Here is a 21,999-nt window from a genome sequence, read left to right on the forward strand (position 1 = left end):
AACCCAGAGATTAATTCTTTGTCCTAGGCTATATTGCCTCTCCCTGTGGAAGAAAGGACATAGAAGACTTAGGCTGCTGTCTAAATGTTGGGTGGAAAAGGAGATGGTAGAAGGCAAGAAGGGAGGAGGCTGGAGAAACAAGTTCTTAACAGCTCAGCAGTAGTTCCCAGTTAATGCATTTATTTTGTGCACAATGTATGCAAGTGTCAATTTAGTAGATGTAGAGTATTATTAATAGCAAGTGCTTATTAGTGCAAAGAACTGTTTTAAGTGACCTTACATTTTTGACTTGTTTAGACCTTACAACAACCCTGTGAAGTAGAACTACTATTATTACCTCCCTTTTATCGATGAGGACCAAGACAAAGTGAGCTTTTGTAACTCTCCACTAAGTGGTGGGTCTAGATCTTGCAGCCAGCGAGCCTGACTCTATGTTGACTTTTTGCTTATAACCACTTACTGTATTGTTGGTCACAGGATGGGAGATCACAATTAGTTAATCATTACTGAAGACAGGTCTTTTTCTCTTGTATTTGTTATGATTTGATTCATTTCTTTCCTTTTTTTTTTTTTTGAGACAGAATCTCGCTCTGTCGCCCAGGCTGGAGTGCAGTGGCGCGATCTTGGCTCACTGCAAGCTCCGCCTCCCAGGTCCACGCCATTTTCCTGCCTCAGCCTCCTGAGTAGCTGGGACTACAGGTGCCTGCCACCACACCCAGCTAATTTTGTTTTTGTATTTTTAGCAGGGATGGGGTGTCACCATGTTGGCAAGGATGGTCTTGGTCTCCTGACCTCGTGATCTGCTTGCCTCAGCCTCCCAAAGTGCTGGGATTACAGGCGTGAGCCACTGTGCCTGGCCGATTTGGTTCATTGTTTAATGGATATTTGATCATTTCATAAAAGGTGGTTCTTTTCCTATTAAGACATCCCATTTTTTGTTTTAGTTTGTTTCTTAACTTACGTATATTACTTCCCTGATTTAGGTGTTTCTCTGATGTGGATAAAAAGAACTTTTCAGTTTCAAGTGCTTGGAATCACCAGGGTTTAAAATCTGTATCTTAGGCCAGTGATTTGCTTTCCAGAGTTTTGTAATTTTTTTTTAAAAAAAGGCCTTGTTATGGAAAATTTCAAACACATCAAAGTGGAATGATTAGTAGAATGAACTTTCATGTGCCCGACACTCAGCTTCAACAATTTCCAACTCATACCCAATCTGGCTCATCTAACTGTGTTCCACCAGAGTTTTGTAACTTTGGCACTTACTGACATTTTAGGCTGGAAATTTTTTTGTTGTGGGATGCTATGCTGTTCCTTTTAGGATGTTTAACGACATCGCTGATCTCTAGATGCCATTGGTACACTCACCCCTTCTTCTAGTCATGGTAACCAGAAATGTCCGGGTAGGAGCACATCAGCCTCAGTTGAGAACTATTGATCTCTACTCATCCCATTCACCCATTCCCATTAGATCCCATTAGATTATTTGGAAGCAGATCCCATATATCATCAAATCAAAACAATTCCAGGATGTACATCTGAAAGATCAGGCCTCTGATTTTGTTGACCCTTTATAGAGGAAAGGAACAAAAATCGAACTCTGTGCCTGTATGAATTGTGGTAGGAGCCAGCTGCACTTGGCTGCAGAGATGGTTATATTCTCCACCAGCCACGAGTGTAGATATGAGTCAGCCAACACAAATTCACATCACACTCCAGCCTGGACCTTTTTTAAAAAAATTGTGGCAAACTGTACATAACATAACATAACATTTACTATGTTAGCCATTTTAAGCATACAGTTTAGCGGCATTGAGTATGTTTACATTGTTGTATAACCATCACAACCATCCATCTCCAGAATTCTTTTTATCTTGCAAAACAGAAACTCCATACCTATTAAACAATAACTCCATTACTTTCTTTCTCTAGTATCTGGCAACCACCATTCTACTGGCTATCTCTGGATTTGAGTACTCTAGGTTAATGTCATATAAGTGGAAGCATACTTGTCCATATTTGTACCTTGTGATTGGCTTGTTTCACTTAGCATAATGCCTTGAAAGTTCATACATGTTGTAGCATATATCAGAATTTCCTTCTGTTTTAAGGCTGAATAGTCCGTTATATGTGTATACCACATTTTGTTTATTCATCCATTGATTTGGGCAGCTTCCACATGTTGGCTATTGTGATAATGTTGCTATGAATATGTGGGTACAAATATCTCTTAAAAATCCTGCTTTCAGTTATTTGTGGCTCATTCCTAGAAGTGGGATTGCTGGATCATATAGTAATTTTATGTTTAGCATGTTAAAGAACTTCCGTGCTGTCTTCCATACTGACTGCACCATTTTGCATTCCCATTAGCAGTGCACATGGGTTCAAATGTTTTTACATCTCTGTGAATACTTACTATTTTCTGTTTGGTTTATAAAAATATATAATAGCCATACTAATAGCTGTGAAGTGGTATCTCAGTCTGGTTCAGCCCGTACCTTATAAGATGTACACGTGTGGTCACTGAAAAGCAATCCTATATCTGCTAGTACCCTCCTGCTAGAACTGCGTGGTGCTGTTGTGTTTTTCTACTTTTGCTTGAGAGGAGTTTGCCGTGGAGCACTCTGCTGGCCATCCAGGATTACCTCTTGGGGAGAGGGTGGTGGAGCAGGTTGAGTCTGTACATAGAGGGCAGCTTTTAATCCATGATGAAGTCTTGAGTTTAGGCATTTACCATTAACAGTCAAGGAAAGGATTCTGGTGTAAAAAGATAAACTTATACACATTAAAATTTTAAAGCATTTATTTGAACATTCAGTGGTTCATGAGTCAGGCAACACCAGCCTGCAAACACTTTGGGCTCCACCAAAAGGGACTGGGGGAAACTTTTATAAGGTGTTCAAAAAAGCAAAACCCAAGAAAATATTTGATGAGTTAAAGTGGATAGCCCTTACTTAGAGGTTATTTGGTAAAGTCTTTACCTGATTGGTAAAGTCTCTAGTTAGAGTTTAGTAGGTAGTTTCTGATTGGTGAAGCCTGTAGCTGGAGCTTAGTTGGTAGTTTCTGATTGGTCAAGCTTGCTTTTCTGGGCTATGACTATTCCCTCTGAATTAGGTTTTGGCTTGCTTATGAGGGAACCCAAGGCACCAGAGCTATCTCAGCCTACTGGCCTCCCAATTAATTTTTTTCTTTTAAACACAGGTTAGATATAGAATCAGAGACCATTAGACCTGGAAGAGATGTTAGACACCAATTCCCCCAAAGCACACATTTTAGAAATAAAGAAATCGAAGCCCAGAGCATGTAAATCTTCTCTTCTTGATTGGAGGGTAGAGACAGTCTCTTACTGTCATTTCACAATTACTTTTAGGTTAATTATGTTGTTTTCCTAGTTAGATGATAAGATCCTTGAAAGCAGGGAACATACCTTCTTTCTCTTCTATCCCCGTGGTTCTCAAACTTGAATGTGTATCACAGTCACCTGGGTGTTGGGGGTGGTTAGAACACAAATTGCCGGATCCTGCCTAGGAAATGTCTAATTTGGTAGGGCCAGGGTGGGCCCCAAGAATGTGCATTTCTAACAAGTTTCCAAGGAGACGTGGATGCTGTTGGTTGGGGGACTACACTCTTGAGAACCATGCTCCATACTCCAAATCATTCCTCATGTGCACATGCTCAATAATTCTGGCCAAATCAAAAAGAATGCAGGAAATTTCCCTGTTGCCACTTTCCTGAGTTCTGCTTTGGTTGCAGGCTGGGCTGTGAGAATGAAAGAACATGTGATCTGTCACCTATTATAACTTTTGGACTTTCCAGTTGCCGTTGGATGTTGATTGCAAGGCTGTGTCACCATTTATAGATCTTCAGTGTCACACCTTGAATTTGAGGAAAGCTCTTGTTTATTGGATGCCACTTTAAAATGAGACATTGATATAAGTCCTGCATTTTGCTAGAATAGAACAATGGATTTAGTACCAGTCTTAGGGAATGTGAGTCTTGAACCTTGCTAAGGTGATTCTTTTTCTATATACATTTTGTTTGTGTGTGTTCCTTGGCTGTTCATTCAGCCTAGATGAAAAGATATGACCAAATCATGCAGGACAGGCTCACAAGTCACTTCTCTATCTTTCAAGATAGAAAGTGAAGGTGGGCAGTGGTGAGAAGAGGTTTTCTTGGAAAGGTGAAACTCAAATAAGGTCAACTTTTAAATTTTATTTTTAATTTTATTTATTTATTTGGTTTTTTAAAAATTTTGGGATGAAGTCTTGCTCTGTTGCCCAGGCTAGAGTGCAGTGGCACAATCTCAGCTCACTGCAACCTCTGCCTCCTGGGTCCAAGCGATTCTCCTGCTTCAGCCTCCCAAGTAGCTGGGATTACGGGCACCCGCCACCAAGCTCAGCTAATTTTTGTATTTTTAGCAGAGACAGGGTTTTACCATGTTGGCCAGTCTGGTCTCAAACTCCTGACCTCAGGTGACCTGCCTGCCTGGGCCTCCCAAAGTGCTGGGATTATAGGGATGAGCCACCGCACCCGGCTAACCGTCAACTTTTAAAAAACCAAAACAGAAATTTTCTGAAAGCAATATTTTCTATGAGTCATAAAGGGTCCAAAGTATTGTTTTTCACTGGGCAAACAAAATGAGCTCAAATGGAGTTGATTTCTGCTCCCTCCAGCCCTACCTCCCAGCTCAGCCCTAATGAGTTTTGTTATCAGCAGCAGTTTATTGAAGCATGAAATGCTGATGCTGAAGTTGTGTCTCCATCTTCGGTCTCTTTTCAATTAAGTGTCTTCTAAAAGTGAATTCATACTGAGGTTTCAGTTTTGAATATTTCGGAGAGTTTAAGTTACTTTTCTAGTTTTAAAGAGTGGTTAAACCACTTAATGTATTTGGAATTTGATTTTGGGTAAATATAAATTGCAAAGGTACATGTTTGCTTATTGCTTTTTAATATCAGCTGACCTTTTCTATAGATTTCAGTAAATTTTTTGTTTTCTTTTAGGCACAATATTCTCAAGAGGTAGACCACTGAGATTTTTTAAAGGAAATTTGGTGTCTAGCCTGCATAACTGGACAGGCTTGGCACTGGATGTTGAATGCAGGGCTGTGTCACTATTTGTAGGTCTGCAGTGTCACACCTTGAATTTGAGGAAAGCTCTTGTTTATTGGATGCCGGTTTAAAATGAGACATTGTTGTAAGTCCTGCATTTTGCTAGAGTAGGACAATGGGTTTAGTACCAGTATTAGGGAATGTGAGTCATTGGCAGAGTCAGAAAACAACTGGTGATCACTTTGGAGAACAATTTGATTTCCTAGGTACCAAATAAGGGAGCTCTTTCGTCAAACTTTGCATCTAATACCTTCTTTGTCTTAGGGTCCTGCTGGGGGTGAGAAAAGAGACCCACTAAACAGAGCTCACAGTTAGCTTAGGCTGTTTCCATGAGAAGCCCCCTGCTTGTGGGTGGGAAGGCAACCTTGGCCAGTCTTAAAGGTTAGAGAAGAAACTGTTGGGTTTGTCGCATCTTATACCACACGAGGGTATAGTTATCTTGTTCTGTTATGTTCGTTTCCTCTTCCAAACAATCTATTGGGGAGAAAGAACAAATCCAAGTCTGAGAAGTCTCTTGATGTGGAAATCTGCAAAAACCAAGAGCAAATTCACAGAAAGGTGAAACGATAAAGGTTTTCATTTTCTCTTCCCCTGTCATAGGTGAATTTTGTGGTATGCCAGCTTGTTGCTCTGTTTGCTGCTTTCTGGTTTCGCATCTACTTACGTCCTGGTACAACCAGCTCTGATGTCCGGCATGCAGTTGCCACCATTTTTGGCATCTATTTTGTCATCTTTTGTTTCGGCTGGTGAGTATGAGTCTCATATGTTCTAATTTGGTCATTTGGATGTTTTGTGGCAATGTTCTTGGAATTGCACTAAAGCAAGAAATAGATGGTATTATAAAATATGTATTACAAAATTTTATATTGTAAATACCTTATAGTAGGATAATGAGGACATTGCCGGAATCTCCATTTACTTTAAGAACCTGGAATCGCCAATTACTATGAGAGCCAATAAACTGACCATCCATTGGAAGTCAGTATAGTTCATTTTTTCTTTCTTTTTTTTTTTTTCCAATTTAATTTTTTGTTTTTTAATTGCGCTCTCTGTGGCCCAGGATGGAGTGCAGTGGCACGATCTCGGCTCACTGCGACCTCCACCTCCTGGGTTCAAGTGATTCTCCTGCCTCAGCCTCCTGAGTAGCTGGGATTACAGGTGCACACCACCATACCCAGCTAATCTTTTTTTGTATTTTTTAGTAGAGACGGGTTTCACCGTGTTGCCCAGGCTGGTCACAAACTCCTGAGCTCAGGCAATCCACCCGCCTTGGCCTCCCAAACTGTTAGGATTACTGGCATGAGCCACTGTGCCCAGCCCATTTTTTCTTAAAATTAGACTTCTACAGATCCCTCCCAGTCATGTAAATGGGATGATGTAACGTTTAATTTTCCCAAAAGGAACCTTTCCTAACTATTGTAGATGTTGATGTACTTCTTGCATTACTGCTAGAGACGTGAGTGTAAGTCCTGGATTTCACCAGAGCAGAGCAATGTGTTTGGTGCACATCTTGGGGGAATGCGGATCATTCTTTAACAGGGAAAGCTGGTCAATTGTACTTTCCTCTACTAGTAAGTTGGGCAAATACCCTGAAAGGTGTTAGGGAAGAAGCTTTGGAGACCAACATATTGAGAAGTACACCTTCAGGAATTTTGTGCATTTGTTCAGGGTACTATACTAGAATTCTGCTCCTATTCCTTCAACAAATATCTGAGAAAGGACGAGTATTTTAAATCAGCCACCAGGTAGAAGTCTTGGTATCTGGGGAAGCCCATTTTAAAAAATAAAGTCTTAAAGAAAGAACTCATCTCTCTGGACTCTCAATTGCATATGCGAAAAAAGTGTAAGCATTCCATGTATGGATTCCTGACATGAGTAGCCCTGCAGTTGGCAAACTGTCATGAGTTCCCTGTGTCATTTTAAGATACAGCATCTTGATTACATAGAAGAAAAATATTTGGTTTATTTTCTCTCATATAAACACGAGTTACTGATCATTGATCATTTGTGTTTTTGGCGGGGATAGTGATGGATTCACATTTTGGGTGACCAAAAGGTGTGTTAATATGAAATATATTCATTACTCCTCCCCCTACCTATTATGTCTTAAAGGTACTCTGTGCATCTTTTTGTGCTGGTGTTAATGTGCTATGCAATCATGGTCACTGCCAGTGTATCCAATATCCACAGGTAAGATACTGGGAATGAACAATGCAAGGTGAGATTTTTTTTTGTGTGTGTGTGATCTTCTAGAAAGGAAATAGGAAATCCATTTTTCTGATTTGGAAAGAATGGGTTTTGGAAATGTTTCATATGATGACAAAATGATTATAAAAGCTTTTATTTTTTAACTAGAGGGTGAAAAGGCTTGGCTTTTCCAAAACTTGGTTTTGGAAGCAATTACACAGTAAATGATTAATAATAATGTTGGTGTAACTGTATAGCACATTCCCAACTTCCTTACACATTGTAACTTGTCAGCTCTTCCCACACTTGTGTGATGCTGATGGGGTGGGGTCCACTTTTCAGAGGATCAGGAACTTGACGCGCACACTTGCTTCATATTGGGCCTGTTTCACTGTGTTCAGGTTCACAGAGTTCCATTCCAGTGTCTAGGAATGGAATACTCTGGCCTTGGCAGAGTCACGTGGTTTACAGACAGGGTATGATGGTGCCAATATGGTATTATTTTGGTAGCAGGGGGCTCTGCCATCAGACCAAGAAGGAAAGAGGCCAGCACAAGATGGTCCTTTTTTTTTTTTTTTTTTGAGACAGAGTCTCACTCTGTTGCCCAGGCTGGAGTGCAGTGGTACAATTTTGGCTCACTGCAACCTCTGCCTCCCAGGTGCAAATGATTTTCCTGCCTCAGCCTCCCGAGTAGCTGGGACTACAGGCACGCGCCACCACACCTAACTAATTTTTGTATTTTTAGTAGAGATGGGGTTTCACCATGTTGGCCAGGATGGTCTCGATCTCTTGACCTCGTGATCTGCCCACCTCAGACTCCCAAGGTGCTGGGATTACAGGTGTGAGCCACCACGCCTGGCTGATGCTTCTCTTGGTTTGCTCTTGTGGTTGCCAATATTGCCGAAGTGGAAATTGTTTCACAGTTCCCCTTGGATGAACTCAATGTAAATTTTTTAAAAGTCTCAGCGTTGTTTCCTGTTTATGGAAAGAGCTCTAGGCTGGAGTCAGGAAATCAAGGTCCTCCTAGCAGTGTGAATTTGGACCGGTCGTGCAGCTTCTACATATGTCAGGTTTCCCACCTGCAAAATGCTGGGTTTGCAGTAGTTTGAATGCAAGTTCTCTTCAGTACCATGATGTCATGATTCTGTATGAATTGCTCTCCTCTTTGCTTCACTGAATCAGTGATAAGAGTTCTGCTACCTGGCTGAGAAGAGGAGGGAAAGATTAGTATTTGCTGCCATATGAAACTAATCCTTTTTTTTTTTTTTTTTTTGAGATAGAACCTCACTCTGTTGCCCAGGCTGTAGTGCAACAGCATGGTCTCAGCTCTTCTGCAACCTTTTCCTCCCCGGTTCAAGTTATTCTCCTGCCTTAGCCTCCTGAGTAGCTGAGATTACAGGCACCCGCCACTACACCCAGCTAATTTTTGTAATTTTAGTAGAGACGGGGTTTCACCATGTTGGCCAGGATGGTCTTGAACTGACCTTAGGTGATTTGCCTGCCTTGGCTTTCCAAAGTGCTGGGATTATAAGCATGAGCCACCACGCCTGGCCAAAACTAAGCCATTTCTGGACTGTTATACAGCATTTGTTTAGAAAGTTTCAGGGATACTCCCATGTTTCCTTCCCAAGCCACTGTTTTGGGCAGAAGTCACAGGCATCAGTTTGCCCTATATGAACCAGCTGGAGCAGAACATGGCTTGTGTCTCCTGGGGCGGAGGGCCTAGCGTGAGAACTTGGTGATGCAGTTATCAATGCTGGAGTCCGTGCTTTGTGCCAAGTCTTAAGCCAAGCTCTTTTTAATGTACTTTATTTCATTTTTAACATATAAACTATTATCTAACATATCATTTAATTTGTTATTTAATATTTCATAATTTCAAATATATTAACTCTAGGACAACACTATGGAATATAGTTGTTTTTTTTTTTTTTTTTTTTTTTTCCGGAGATGAGACAAAAGCTCAGAGAGATAAATAAGTAAACAGTTTGATGAATTTCCACAAAGTGAACACACCCATGTAACCACTGTGTCTGATGTGCCAATCTCTTTTTTTTTTTTTTTTTTTTGAGATGGAGTTTCACTCTTGTTGCCCAGGCTGGAGTGCAATGGTGTGATCTCGGCTCACTGCAACCTCCGCCTCCTGGGTTCAAGTGATTCTCCTGCCTCATCCTCCCAAGAGGCTGGGATTATAGGCATGCACCACCATGCCTGGCTAATTTTGTATTTTTAGTAGAGACAGGGTTTCTCCATGTTGGCCAGGCTGGTCTTGAACTTGCGCCCACCTTGGCCTCCCAAAGTGCTGGGATAACAGGTGTGAGCCACCGCGACCGGCCTCATGTGCCAATCTCTACCACACCTCTCCTTCTTAGAATAACTGCTTTGCCAACTTCTCCCACCATGGATTACTTCTGCCAGTGCTGGGATTTGAGCTCGTACTGGTCTGTGTATTTGTCTGTTTTCACACTGCTGATAAAGACATACCTGAGACTGGGTAATTTGTATAGAAAAAGAAGTTTAGTGGACTCACAGTTCCACGTGGCTGGGGAGGCCTCACAATCATGGTGGAAGGCAAAAGGCATGTCTTACATGGCAGCAGGCAAGAGAGAACTTGTGTAGGGGAAATCCCCTTTATAAAACCATCAGACCTTGTGGGACTTATTCACTATCACAAGAGACTCGCCCCCATGATTCAATTACTTCCCATTGGATCCCTCCCACAACACGTGGGAATTTGGGAGCTACAATTTAAGATGAGATTTGGGTGGGGACACAGCAAAATTATATCTACAGTCAGTCTGTAGAATACATGTTCTTGCTACCACTTCTTGATTTCTTAGATGTTTTAGGTTTGGCCAGGGCACGAATGTGTTGCCTTATTGTATTGGGACTCAGCACTTGGCGCCGTCCTCAGGCGGGGTCTTACAACAATTGAGTTGAACTTGCTTTCTTTCTCCTGTGGGCCAGGGGAAGGTACAGATCTAACTCCTGTTGAGGACAAAGGGGAAGCAGCAGGCATGGCTGCATTGGAATTGGTTCTGGAAGAATCTATCTTTTGAGTCAGCTTTGTGTTTCTGCCTTGAGCTTCATGAATTGGCTGGAGAAAGGGAACAGTTGCTGGAGGCGACAAGGCCTAACTCCATTCCACTCCTGCTTCAGCTCCTAAGGGAGTTATTTTCTCTTAGTCATTTGCATTGTTGACCATCTTCCTGGTTTGGAAGTGGTTTAGGATGAACCCACGGTAGAGAAAAAATCTTTTCTGCATAGTAACCACTTCGTTTGCAAATAATGGTGAATAGCACTTAAAAGTTATATAGTGCTTTAGAGTTTACAGAACTCCTTCACACTGTTTAAAGTCTGGCTATCCCTTGCTACCAAATGAATTTTTATTATCCCTACTTTACTGTTCCTTAGGCTGATCTAGTCTTCATGAGTTATTTTAATGTGAATATGTGATTTCAATATAATTTAATATCAGAATATACCTCTTCCCTGTTTTATGGCACATATTTAAAAGTTATACCTTCTGAATTTATGTCTATAACTGATGGGCTCCTGAATCACTTCAAATATGTAATGTATTCATTTCAGTTCATTTCAACTAACAGTAACTGAACCCCTCCCACGTGTCAGGTCAAGGGTAGGGATGTTCAAGGTCACAATGAGTTAGGGAAACAGACACATACATAAATAATTCTAATATTGTAATTATGTATGTTAGCATGTAGTACTAGAGACATACAGGCAGTGGAGCAGTGAACTGTGTTGGGGGTGGGGAACAGGAGATGTGGTGGGATGCATGGAGTAAGACCAAGCCAAGGAACATCGAAGAGGTGACTTTGGAGCTGAGCCTCATCTGAAAATTAGGCAGGTTCCAGATAGACTGTTGGATGGAGATGCGAATTGCAGGCAGAAGAAGGAGCATGCAGAAATACATCTTGCCTGAAAATACAGAGTTTCATTGTGGAACATGAGCAGTGCAGTGTCATTTGAGAGTAAGGTAAACATGGAGCATGGCTGGAGATGAGTCCAGAAAGGTGAGGTAGAGCTTAGCTTGTGAAGCACCTTGCATGCTGTGTTCAGGGGTTGCAATTTCACTAGATAGTGGGATCCACTGGAGACTTTTAAGAAGAGTAGCAGTCACATAGTTGTTTATTCATTTGACACACAGTAGGTGGATATAGTGAACAAAGCACAGGTGACCATCTTTGCCCTCATGGAGCTTACAAGTTGGTCAGGGAGATGGGTGTTAATCAGATTGTCTTAGCTGGGACTGCTATAACAAAGTACTGTATGTAGAGTGGGTGGCTTATAAACAACAGAAATGTATTAATAGTTCTCAGTTCTGGAGGCTGGAAATCTGAGTTCAGGGTTCCAGCGTGTTCTGGTGAGGACTCTCTTCTGGGTTACAGACTGCCGTCTTCTTGTATCCTCACATAGCTCAAAGAGTGAGCGCTCTCGGGAGTCTCTTTTGTAAGCGGGCTAATCCCATTTATGAAGGCTTTGCCGTCATAACCTAGTCACCTCCCAAAGGACCCACCTCCTAATGTTGAGGGTTAGGATTTAAACATAGGAATTCTGGGGAGACATAAACATTCATTGCACAGCTTATCACCTATATTTATAATTACACATTTGACAATACTTATATGTGGATGTGTGTGTTTGTGTGGCTTGTGTGTATATTGCTAGTGTACACTATAAGGTGGTCAGGAACATATCTCTGAAGGAAGCCAGGGGGCGCTCATGAGCAGGTGGTAATTGAAGCCTGAGGCATGGATGGGTAGGGTCCCAAGCTGAGCTTGGAAATGCCAACACTTGAGGGGTAGGTGGAGGAAGGAAAGCTGAGCAAGGAGCCTTGGAGGAATTAACCAGAGAGGTGGGAAGAAAACAGGAGAATGGAAGCCAAGAGAATAAAGTGTTTAAAGAGGAAGTGGCCAGCAGTATGGCGATGATTTGTACTTTACAAAAATCATCATGTAAACGTGAGGGCTGTGAAGAGGAGAATCTTGAGTGTGAGACCTTACAGGTAGTGATTCCCAGCCCTGGCTGTGCACTTCCATTACACCTGCCAGGTGTGGCAGGAATTAAACAGGAATAGCTGGGAGCAGGTCCCAGGGATCTGTGGTTTGCAAAGCTCCATTCCATTATGCAGCTAAGGCTGACAGCCACTGTAGTGGTCCAGGTGAGAAGAGATGAAGGGCTCAGCTAGAGTAGTGGGTGGAAAGCTGGACTGGGATGTCGCTGGACCAGATAGGACATTGAGACCAATTGCATGTGGAGGGTGAAAGAGAGGAAGAGGGGAACATTAAGTGCGTTATTGCTATGCATAATAACCTGATCATCTATGTTTTTGCTTCCAGATATTCCTTTTTTGTAGCCATGGGATATCTTACAATATGCCACATCAGCCGAATATACATCTTCCACTATGGAATTCTCACTACGGATTTTTCTGGGTGAGTATCTTACTTTAGGGAGAGGGGTTTGACTGCTGATTTTGACTTGGTCTCTTGGGGTCTGTAAACATCAAGCATGCACAAAAGAATCATTGGTGCTTGGTTAGATCAGTTGGTAAGATACTACTAATGAGATTGAGGCTCGAGACTTGATTGATTGGTAGGACTATTAGCTCTGCTATGCTGTAAGACAGGAATCACAAACTACAGCCTGTGGGCCATATCTGTCCTGCTGCCTGTCTTTTACAGTTACAGTGGAACACAACCAGGCACTTACTCATTTATGTATTGTCTATGACTGCTTTTACACTACAGTGGCAGAGGTGAGTAGTTGTGAAAAACCACGTGGCCTGCAAAGCCTAGGATATTTACCATTTGGTTCTTTACAGAAAAAGTTTATCAACCCCTATTCTGAGGTTCTGAACTCAAGGGTGGTTTTCATCTCTTTCTTTTTTTAAACTCCTTTTTTTTTTAATTCAGGGGTACATGTGCAGGTTTGTTACATAGGCAAACCTGTGTCATGGTGGTTTGTTGTACAGATTATTTCATCACCAGGGTATTAAGCCTAGTACCCACTGGTTATTCTTCCTGATCCTCTTCTTCCTCCAATCCTCCATCTCCTGCGAGGCTCCAGTGTCTGTGGTTTTTTCTATGTATCCACTTATTCTCATCATTTAGAAGTGAGAACACGCAGTATTTGGTTTTCTATCCCTGTGTTAGGGTTTTCATCTCTCACTAGTTAATATAGAAATTCTTTCATACTAGCTGATAAATACCTACTACCCTGACCGCTTTGAGTGTTCCTGGCTGCCCTTGCCCCGGCCCCCAGGCCTCCTTGACCTTCAGCAACTAGAAGGATAATTTGTAAACATTTTGTCTATCACCATGGCCTTAATCTGCTGGGCCACCCCATTCCGACTGGTCACATGGTAAAGACTGTGGATAGAACACTGAGAAGTCTGTGCCCTGTTGAGGTTAGTTCAGGAACAACTGTTTGTGAATCTTGAGGAATGAACATTACAGCAGAGCTGTTCCTGGTGATGCGTGATCTGTTGTCCACATTACTTCCTGGGAGTTTGGTTGTGTTCTCTGCAGGCAGCCTGAGGACAGGGAGAACCCAAGCTCCCCACTCAGGTTGGACTGTACCTCCGTCAGTGAGTTGTTGGCGACCAGGCAGTGAAATGAGGGAGTGAGTGCTTATGGCTCATTAACTTTGCAAGTTGTGCAACTCAACTATCCCACCTTGAAAGGTCTCAGGAAGGCAAAGAGTGTTGTTTTGGGACAGAGATTGTTGCATTTAAATCTTTATGGCCATGGTTTGGTCTCAGACTGGTTTTTCATGCATAAGTTCTTCTTACCCTCAGGCCTCTGGGATTTTACCTGTTTTTCTTCCAGTGGTATGCCTTCTCCCCCACATTGTGGAGTATGCTTTCTCAGTCTTTCAGAAAGAAATTCACAGACTTTGTTTTTTTAACAATATGCAGGCCGGGCGTGGTGGCTCATGCCTGTAATTCAAGCACTTTGGGAGGCTGAGGTGGGTGGATCACTTGAGGTGATCAGGAGTTTGAGACCAGCCTGACCAACATGGTGAAACCCTGTCTCTACTAAAAATAGAAAAATTAGCTGGGTGTCGTGGCAGGCACCTCCTCTCAGCTGCTCAGGAGGCTGAGGCACGAGAATCACTTTAACCTGGGAGGCGGAGGTTGTAGTGAGCTGAGATCGCGCCACTGCACTCCAGCCTGGGTGGCAGAGCGAGACCCTGTCTTAAAAAAACAAAAAACAAAAGAAATAAAAAGCCCAACATGCCTTGCTAGTAAAATACGGAAAACATGGGGACAACAATGATAACAAAATAGCCAGGCAGGTAGTAGCAAAAGGAATCTCTGAACGGGGATTGCAGCTCTCCATAGCATTCCATCAACAAACCACTTTTTTGGTTTCACCCCAGAGCCCCTCTATAGTTAGAAAAGTTATTGACACTTAATAGGTGGTCAAGAAATGAATGCTTTAAATACTCTAGTATTTACTATTCTTTTCTTTAAGGTTTCCAGGAGACTCATTATTAAACATCCATATTGGTTGGGATATTAAATAAAAATCGCTGACTGGCTGAAATGACATTAATACCTATGGCTCATATATATCTTCTTCTCTTTTTAAGGCAGGAAGCATCTATTCATTTCTGCGACAACTTTTGAGTGGCCAATATGTTAGGTAAATGCCAGGTTCCAGAGACACTGTGTATTCTAGGCAGGAGGAAGGACATTCCAGGCAGAAGGGAGGGCTTTGCAAGAGCACAGAAATGCAAGACAGGTGCCTGTGGAGGTACGAGAGAGCCTTTCCTTTACCACCCGCGTCCTTGTGTCACCAGGTCCTCTCAGTGAGACAGCCTGTCTATCGCTAGAATCCGACCACTGCCCTTCATGCCCACTGCCACCACCCTGGACCACCCCAAGCCTGCAACACCTGCCTGACTGGCTGTCCTTCCTTCTGTCCTTCTCCAGTCTTTGCTCTCTACACTCATCAGAATGAGATTCTAGACCAGGTACAGTGGCTCACACCTATCATCTCAGCACTTTGAGATGCCAAGGTAGCAAGAGGAGGAGGAGGACCATTTGAGCTCAGGAGTTTGAGACCAGCCTGGGCAACATAATGAGACCACATCTCTACTAAAAATTAAAACAAAAAAACAAAAAAACAAATTAGCTGGATGTGGTGGTACGTGCCTGTAGTCCCAGCTACTCAGGAAGTAGAGGTGGGAAAATCTCTTGAACCCAAGAGATTGAGGCTGCAATGAGCTATGATTGTGCTCACTGCACTCTAGCCTGGGTAACAGAGCAAGACACTGTGTCCAAAAAAAAAAAAAAGAAAAGAAAAGAAAAAATGAGAATGAGGTTCTAAAATACAAAGCTGATGATGCTCTGGACCTGCTAAGTCTTCATCTCCTGCCATCTGCTCCCACTGTACAATGCAGAAAAGTTTGTGGTCTGCACACACGCTGGGTTAGTTCCTGCCTCTGTGCCTGTGCCTTGCTCATTCCCCTGATAGAAAGCCCTTCCTATCTTTATCAACCTGGAAATCTCTTACTTTATTTTTAGAAACTCAACTCAAATATCACTTTCCTTAAAAAGCTTCCCTGGTCCTCATCCCCTCCCTCCCCCTGGCTCCCTGCACCCCAGAGTCATGCATTTGGATCTCAGGTAGCAGGAGGTCTCTTGCCTGGCTCTGAAGGTTTGGTGCTACTATTGCCTGTCTGTCATATCTTGTCCCTGGTGCACAGAGTGTTTGTAGCTGGTGGCCCTCATCCATTGTGTCATACACTTAGCTAGTGTTTTATGTGTTTATTCCCAAACTTGTTTATTGCCGTTGTATGTATGTATCAGTATCAGGATTCTCTAGAGACACAGAACCAATAGGATTTTTATGTGAGGGGATTTATTATGGGAATTGGCTTATGTGATTATGGAGGCCAAGAAGTCCCACCATCTGCCATCTGTGAGCTAGAGATCCAGAAAAACTGGTGGTATGTTTCAGTCTGAGGCTGAAGGCCTGAGAACTAGCAGTGTAAGTCCCAGAGTCCAAAGGCCTGCACACCAGGAGCTCTGATACCTGAGGGCAGGAGAAGATGATGTCTCAGCTCAAGGAGAAAGAGAATGAGTCCTTCCTTTCGCCTTTCTGTTCCTGCCCTCTAAGGATTGGATGATGGTCTTCCACACTGACAAGGGTGGATCTTCCTTGCTCAGTCCATGGATTCAAATGCTAATCTCTTTTGCAAACCCTCATAGACACACCAAGAAACAATGTTCTACCAGTTACCTGAGCATCCCTGAGCCCTGTCAAGTTGACACACAAAATTGACCATCACAACTTACATGTAAGCTTATTATATATGAACGTGAAAGGAGAGAGAATAGTTTCTCTAAATCTAGGTTGGGTCTCTTGGAGAGCCACCAAAATAAGTTTAGTCTATTAAAAATAATTGCCATTGAATTAAATGTGAGTGAGAATGCTGAAAGAATTGGGGGTTGGGAGAAGGAAGTATAAACATGAAGGATTCTTCACTCAGATGGCTTTTGCAAGCATCTTTACTTTCTTTTACCTTCTCAGCCTGTGCTAGAGGGAATGACTCTGGAGGTAGTGGCTGGGGTTTGTGTGAGAGAGATGCCATCTTTCAGCAGCTCTGCACTCCAAGGAAACACTTCGGTCCTGTGTCGAAAGCTCCTTAGTTCATTATTCAGGAGGCAGTGACCAGGCCCGGTGATAGGAGACAGAAGCGAGCAAAGACTGCAGAATGAATGTCTAGTTACATATTTTAAGTTTGTATAGAAAGTTAAGGCTGGGCACAGTGGTTCATGCTTGTAATCTCAGCATTTTGGTAGGCTGAGGTGGGAGGATCACTTGAGTCCAGGAGTTTGAGACCAGCCTGGGCAACATAGTGAGACCCCATCTCTACAAAAAAATTAAACACTCAGCTGGGTGTGGTGGTGTGTACCTGTAGTGCTGGCTATTCAGGAGGCTGAGGTAGAAGGATTGCTTGAGCCCAGGAGGTCAAGGCTGCAGTGAGCTGTGATAATGCCACTGTATTCCACCTGGGCAACAGAGCAAGACCCTGTCTTAGAAAAAAAAAAAAAGAAGGTTAAAATATGAGTGTATCATTGTGTACTGGGTTGAATAGTATCCTCCCAAAATTCATGTCCACCCAGCACCTCAGAATATGTCCTTATTTGGAAATAGTCTTTGCAGATGCAATTAGTTAAGATAAGATGAGGTTACATTGGGCAGGGCACCGTGGCTCACAGTTGTCATCTCAGCACTTTGGGACTTTGGGAGGCTGGGAGATTGACACCAGCCTGGCCAACATGGTGAAACCCCATCTCTGCAAAAAAATACAAAAATTAGTGGGGTGTGGTGGCACACACCTGTAGTCCCACAGATACTTGGGAGGCTGAGGCAGGGGAATCACATGAGATGGAAGTTGTAGGGAGCCGAGACCACGTCACTGCACTCCAGCCTGGGCGACGGGGTGAGACCTGGTCTCAAAACAAACAAACAAACAAACAAAACAAACAAATGAGGGCACACTGGGTTAGAGTGGGCCCTAGATCCAGTATGACTGTGTCCTGGTAAGAAAGCCATGAGGCACAGACTCACAGACATGCATAGAGGAAGACGGCCGTGTGAAGACGGAGGCCAACACTGGAGTACTGCAGCTGCAAGCCCAGGGGCTCAAGGGTCGCCGTCAGCCACCGGAAGCGAGGAAGGAGAACGGAGCAGATTCTCTCTCAGCGCCTCCAGAAGGAACCAGTCCTGCAGATCTCTTGATTTTGGACTTTTAACCTCAAGAACTGTGAGAGAAAGCATTTCTGTGGTTGTAAGCCACCCAGCTTGTAATTTCTCACAGCCGCCCTAGGAAGCTCATGCGCATTGTTTTATGATCCCCACCTTTTGATGAATTAACAACCGTCCCCTGATCCTGATCGTACGGGATAAGGATGCCTCTACCGTCTGCATCTCTGGCTGTTCTTGTCACATCTCCATTTGTTTTATTAAAACCATAAACTCTTGAATAATTTCCACATCATTTTGGGTGTAATCAGAGTTCTGAAGTTACCAAAGGGAAAAAATAAAGGGCATTTGTGGAAAACAGTCACGTGTTTCTGAATGTCGTGGATTTGGGGGTCTGACACCAGAGGAGGATGGAAATCAGTTCCTGTCAACCTCGCTTTCAGCCACGTAGTCTTGATAAATGTCCTCGAGAGTTGTTTATTCTCTGGCATTTTTTGGATCTCCTTGTATTAAGAAATCTCTGATGTTACCCACAAAGCTATAAAATGTTTGAACTAGAAAGGACACTGTTGTTAGGGAAATAATACAGAATAAAAATCTGCTTGAAAATTGCACGTGATTCAGTTCTCTAATTACTGAGTGGCCCTACTATCTAGTTCTCGAAGGGTATGTTGTCTTTTTTTCTTTTTATCATTATTAAGCAGCATTATTTTTCCCTACCACCATAAAGGCACACTGCCTCACTACCATAAATCCCTCTTCCTGGGTAATGTCAGTTAACACCCATGGAGAGTACATACCAACCTGAAATTGACAAAATGTTTTAAATCACAAATTGCCAATTAGAGAGGTTCTTTACCAGTATTTATTCTCATTACAGGCATGCAAGCAAACCACAAGTTCATCAGAATGGAATTGATTTAACTCTACTATTGCAGTTGAAATATCTTGTTTAGGATTTTGTCAAGAGATAAAGTAGTATTTTGAAGTTGAACCTGGTGTTTTAAAGCAGCCTGATGTATAGGCATTCTCTTTTGAGCATGCATGCAAATCTAAATATTTAGCATACTTTATTATGCCTTCAGAATAAGAGCACAGATAGGAATTGAATGGGATCAGATGAGGTTAGTGTTTGTGTCAAACAACATATATATATATATGTGTGTGTGTGTGTGTGTATGTGTAATTTTGGAGAACACATAAACTTGTACTTCAGGTTATTCTGGGACTTGAAATTGTATTTATCATTCTAAGAGTAATCAAGTTTTCATGGACTGGACTGGAATTAATGGTAAGAGAAACAAACAAGACACACTTTTATTGGTGCTGCTGATACAATTCATATCAATACATGTGGTGGTGAATGTCCTATATGTTTTCTCTGTGAATGTGGGCTGTTAAAAGCACTAGAGTATTTCCTCTTCTCCTGGGGGAAGCTCAATGATTGCTTGTAATACGGCTGGTACTTGGTTCCTTTTAGGTGTGTAAGAGCAAACTGATTCTTCCTTTTTGCTCACAGAAGGGTGCAAATCGAGTTTTCTTTGGAGGGCCCCAGCAAGAACTCTTATTTCCTTTTGCCATGGTAGGCCAGATTCAGGCAGATAATTGCTCTCCCATCACGATGGCAGGTTGATTTGCCCACGTGTTGTTGCAAACACTATGAGATGAGAACTCTTATGTACTGCTAGGGGGAGTGTAAACTGCCATAAATAACTCTTCTGGAAGGCAGTTTCACCATCCATTTCAAGCAAGATTTTTTTTTTTAAAGTTCATGTCCTATGATAGGATAAATTCCTAGGAGTTAAATTACCATCAGAAAATCAAAATTTGTTCATAAAGATGTTCAGCTGTTGTCAATAATGGTGATAAACCAGAAACATCCTAAATGGTCTAAAAGAGTTGAATGATTAAATTATGGTGCTAATATGCCTCCATTGAAAATGATATTTTCAAAGACTATAAAAACCGCAAGACAAATACATGTCCCAAGATTGCATTTTTCTTTTTAATGTGGACATATATAGAAAAAGAGTGAAAGGAAATATTGAAAATGCAAAAACAGTATTGGTGATTTTGATACTCATTCTACTGTTTTATATTACTATAATAATGAGAGAAAATCCTGGAATTTTATTTAAATATATTTGCATGCATGTTAAAAGGTTATGGTACACTGAAGCTAACAGAATTGGAACAACTGCCATTTGTGTTCCTTGTTGCCTTAACTGGGTGTAATAGAAATATTACTTGCCTGTACCTCTTGCTAGTGATGAAGATCATTTGTCCTGTTGTTCCATGCACAATGTTTTCCTCTGTTGGTTTGTGACATCTTGGTCACTCCATCTGACCAGGCCAGTTCAAATAATTGGGTTCCATAATAAGGATAAAAGAGGATATTTGCAAAGAGATTTCAAGATTTGTTTATTTCAGGTTTCTTTTTCATGCTGCTGCCAGCTTTTCAAAAACTAGTGCAGTCACTTGGAATTCAGTTCTGCAGACGTAAGTTATACCAAGTATATTCGATGGGTTCTTGCTCAAATAGAGAATTGGTGATTTTGCTGTTGAGTGCCAAAATATAGAAGTTAAATTTTTGAAGAAATTAAAAGAGTAAAAGCTTTCCTACTCTAGTTGACCCCTGGATTGTTCTGAATAGATACCAGGGAACTCTGAAATGAGTCCAGAGGAGTGATCTCTGCCTTTATTTGCATCCCTAGGGAGCCCGGTAGAACTATGTACTTCCTTTGCTGCAACTTCTGGAGTTGCTTATTTTCTCCCTTCATGCCGGCATAATTGATAGGAATTGGGAGCATTTCACTGAAGCTGTAATATCATCCTCCTCCTCTGCAGTCATTCAGGGAGTGTGGGGAGGGTATAGGAGAGGCAGAAGCAATAGGGAGGTGAAGAAATGCTGCTTGAGCTTTCTCTGTCCCTTGCTACTGGGTTTGAGCTACAGGTTGTACAGGTCACATTGTATCTTGGCACCCACTGGAGTTGTGCAAGATGGCAGTAGTGGTCTAGGTTGCTGTTGAGTGGAAGTTTGTTGAACTTGTATTCTCTTACCCTGCCAAACTTCTTGCTTGCCTGACTTCCTGCTTTTCTACTATTTAAGTACCACAAGTGGATTTTTATTATAAGCAAAGGAAGTAATAAAGATATGAAGTAGAGCCTTTTGGTTCTAAAATTACCTGTTAGGACAATATCAGAGTCTTGAATGTCAGTTCATCTTGATGCTGGCCAGCCAGATGTGTGATTGGTTGGCTCTTCCAACACCAGTAACCAATGGCTGGGTTATCTCATTGTCCCATCCTACCTTTACTGGGACATCAGAACTCTACCACTTTAGGTCCAAAGATTAAGGTAAAATAGGTAGGTTTTATTGAAATATTGCTCAAATCTAAGATTTTGTTTAATGTTTTAAAGATAAGTTATTTTTGGTTAGAAGTTGATGTTGGGAATGAATGAATGGGTACCACATCTAGTGAATTGCCTGGAGTCTGTATCAGAAGGCAATAATGGGGGGCGCTGGCATTGTTCTACCTTCCTTTTTACTTCAAACGTATCTTCAGCTACTTGTTTTCTCTTACCTTTTCCCATTCTATTATATTTCATTTTCTAGTCTTGACTAATTATCTTAGTTTCGAGAAGAAACATAAGATTTTTCTTTGGCTTTTTTAAATAATAAAAATAATTAATAGGACAAAAGGAAAATAGCCTTACTTCATCCATGCTGGAGTCTGTCCAACTCCAGGTTGGTTTCCTTGGATCCTATAATTGACAAGTATGTTTAAATACAAGGTTGGAGAGGTGAAAATCTGAGGGAAGCTCAAGTTCGGAGGCCTCATAATCCTAAGGAAATTGTTGGGCTGCATCAAGGAGCCATTTATGGATCTCCTCCTTTTTTTGTCCTTCCTGTGCTTTTAGTATGTTCTTCTGTACTGAGTTTTGTATTTTTTTGCAAAAAA

General features: G+C 42.0%; 1 protein-coding gene across 2 annotated transcripts in view; it reads left to right on the top strand.

Annotated features, from left to right (window-relative positions):
* MBOAT1 (membrane bound glycerophospholipid O-acyltransferase 1) overlaps positions 1 to 21,999 on the top strand; it is a 111,160-nt gene that overhangs the window by 55,118 nt on the left and 34,043 nt on the right. For both annotated transcript variants that reach the window (XR_012434212.1, XM_005553938.5), the window contains exons 2-4: positions 5,706 to 5,851; positions 7,218 to 7,295; positions 12,656 to 12,751. Coding sequence is in view for 1 of the 2 variants with exons in the window: in XM_005553938.5 (XP_005553995.3) it covers positions 5,706 to 5,851; positions 7,218 to 7,295; positions 12,656 to 12,751 (320 nt within the window). In the remaining variant the exon portion in view is untranslated. The remainder of the gene's footprint in view (positions 1 to 5,705; positions 5,852 to 7,217; positions 7,296 to 12,655; positions 12,752 to 21,999) is intronic.

This window comes from Macaca fascicularis, chromosome 4 (assembly GCF_037993035.2).
Source record: "Macaca fascicularis isolate 582-1 chromosome 4, T2T-MFA8v1.1".
Lineage (NCBI taxonomy): Eukaryota > Metazoa > Chordata > Mammalia > Primates > Cercopithecidae > Macaca > Macaca fascicularis.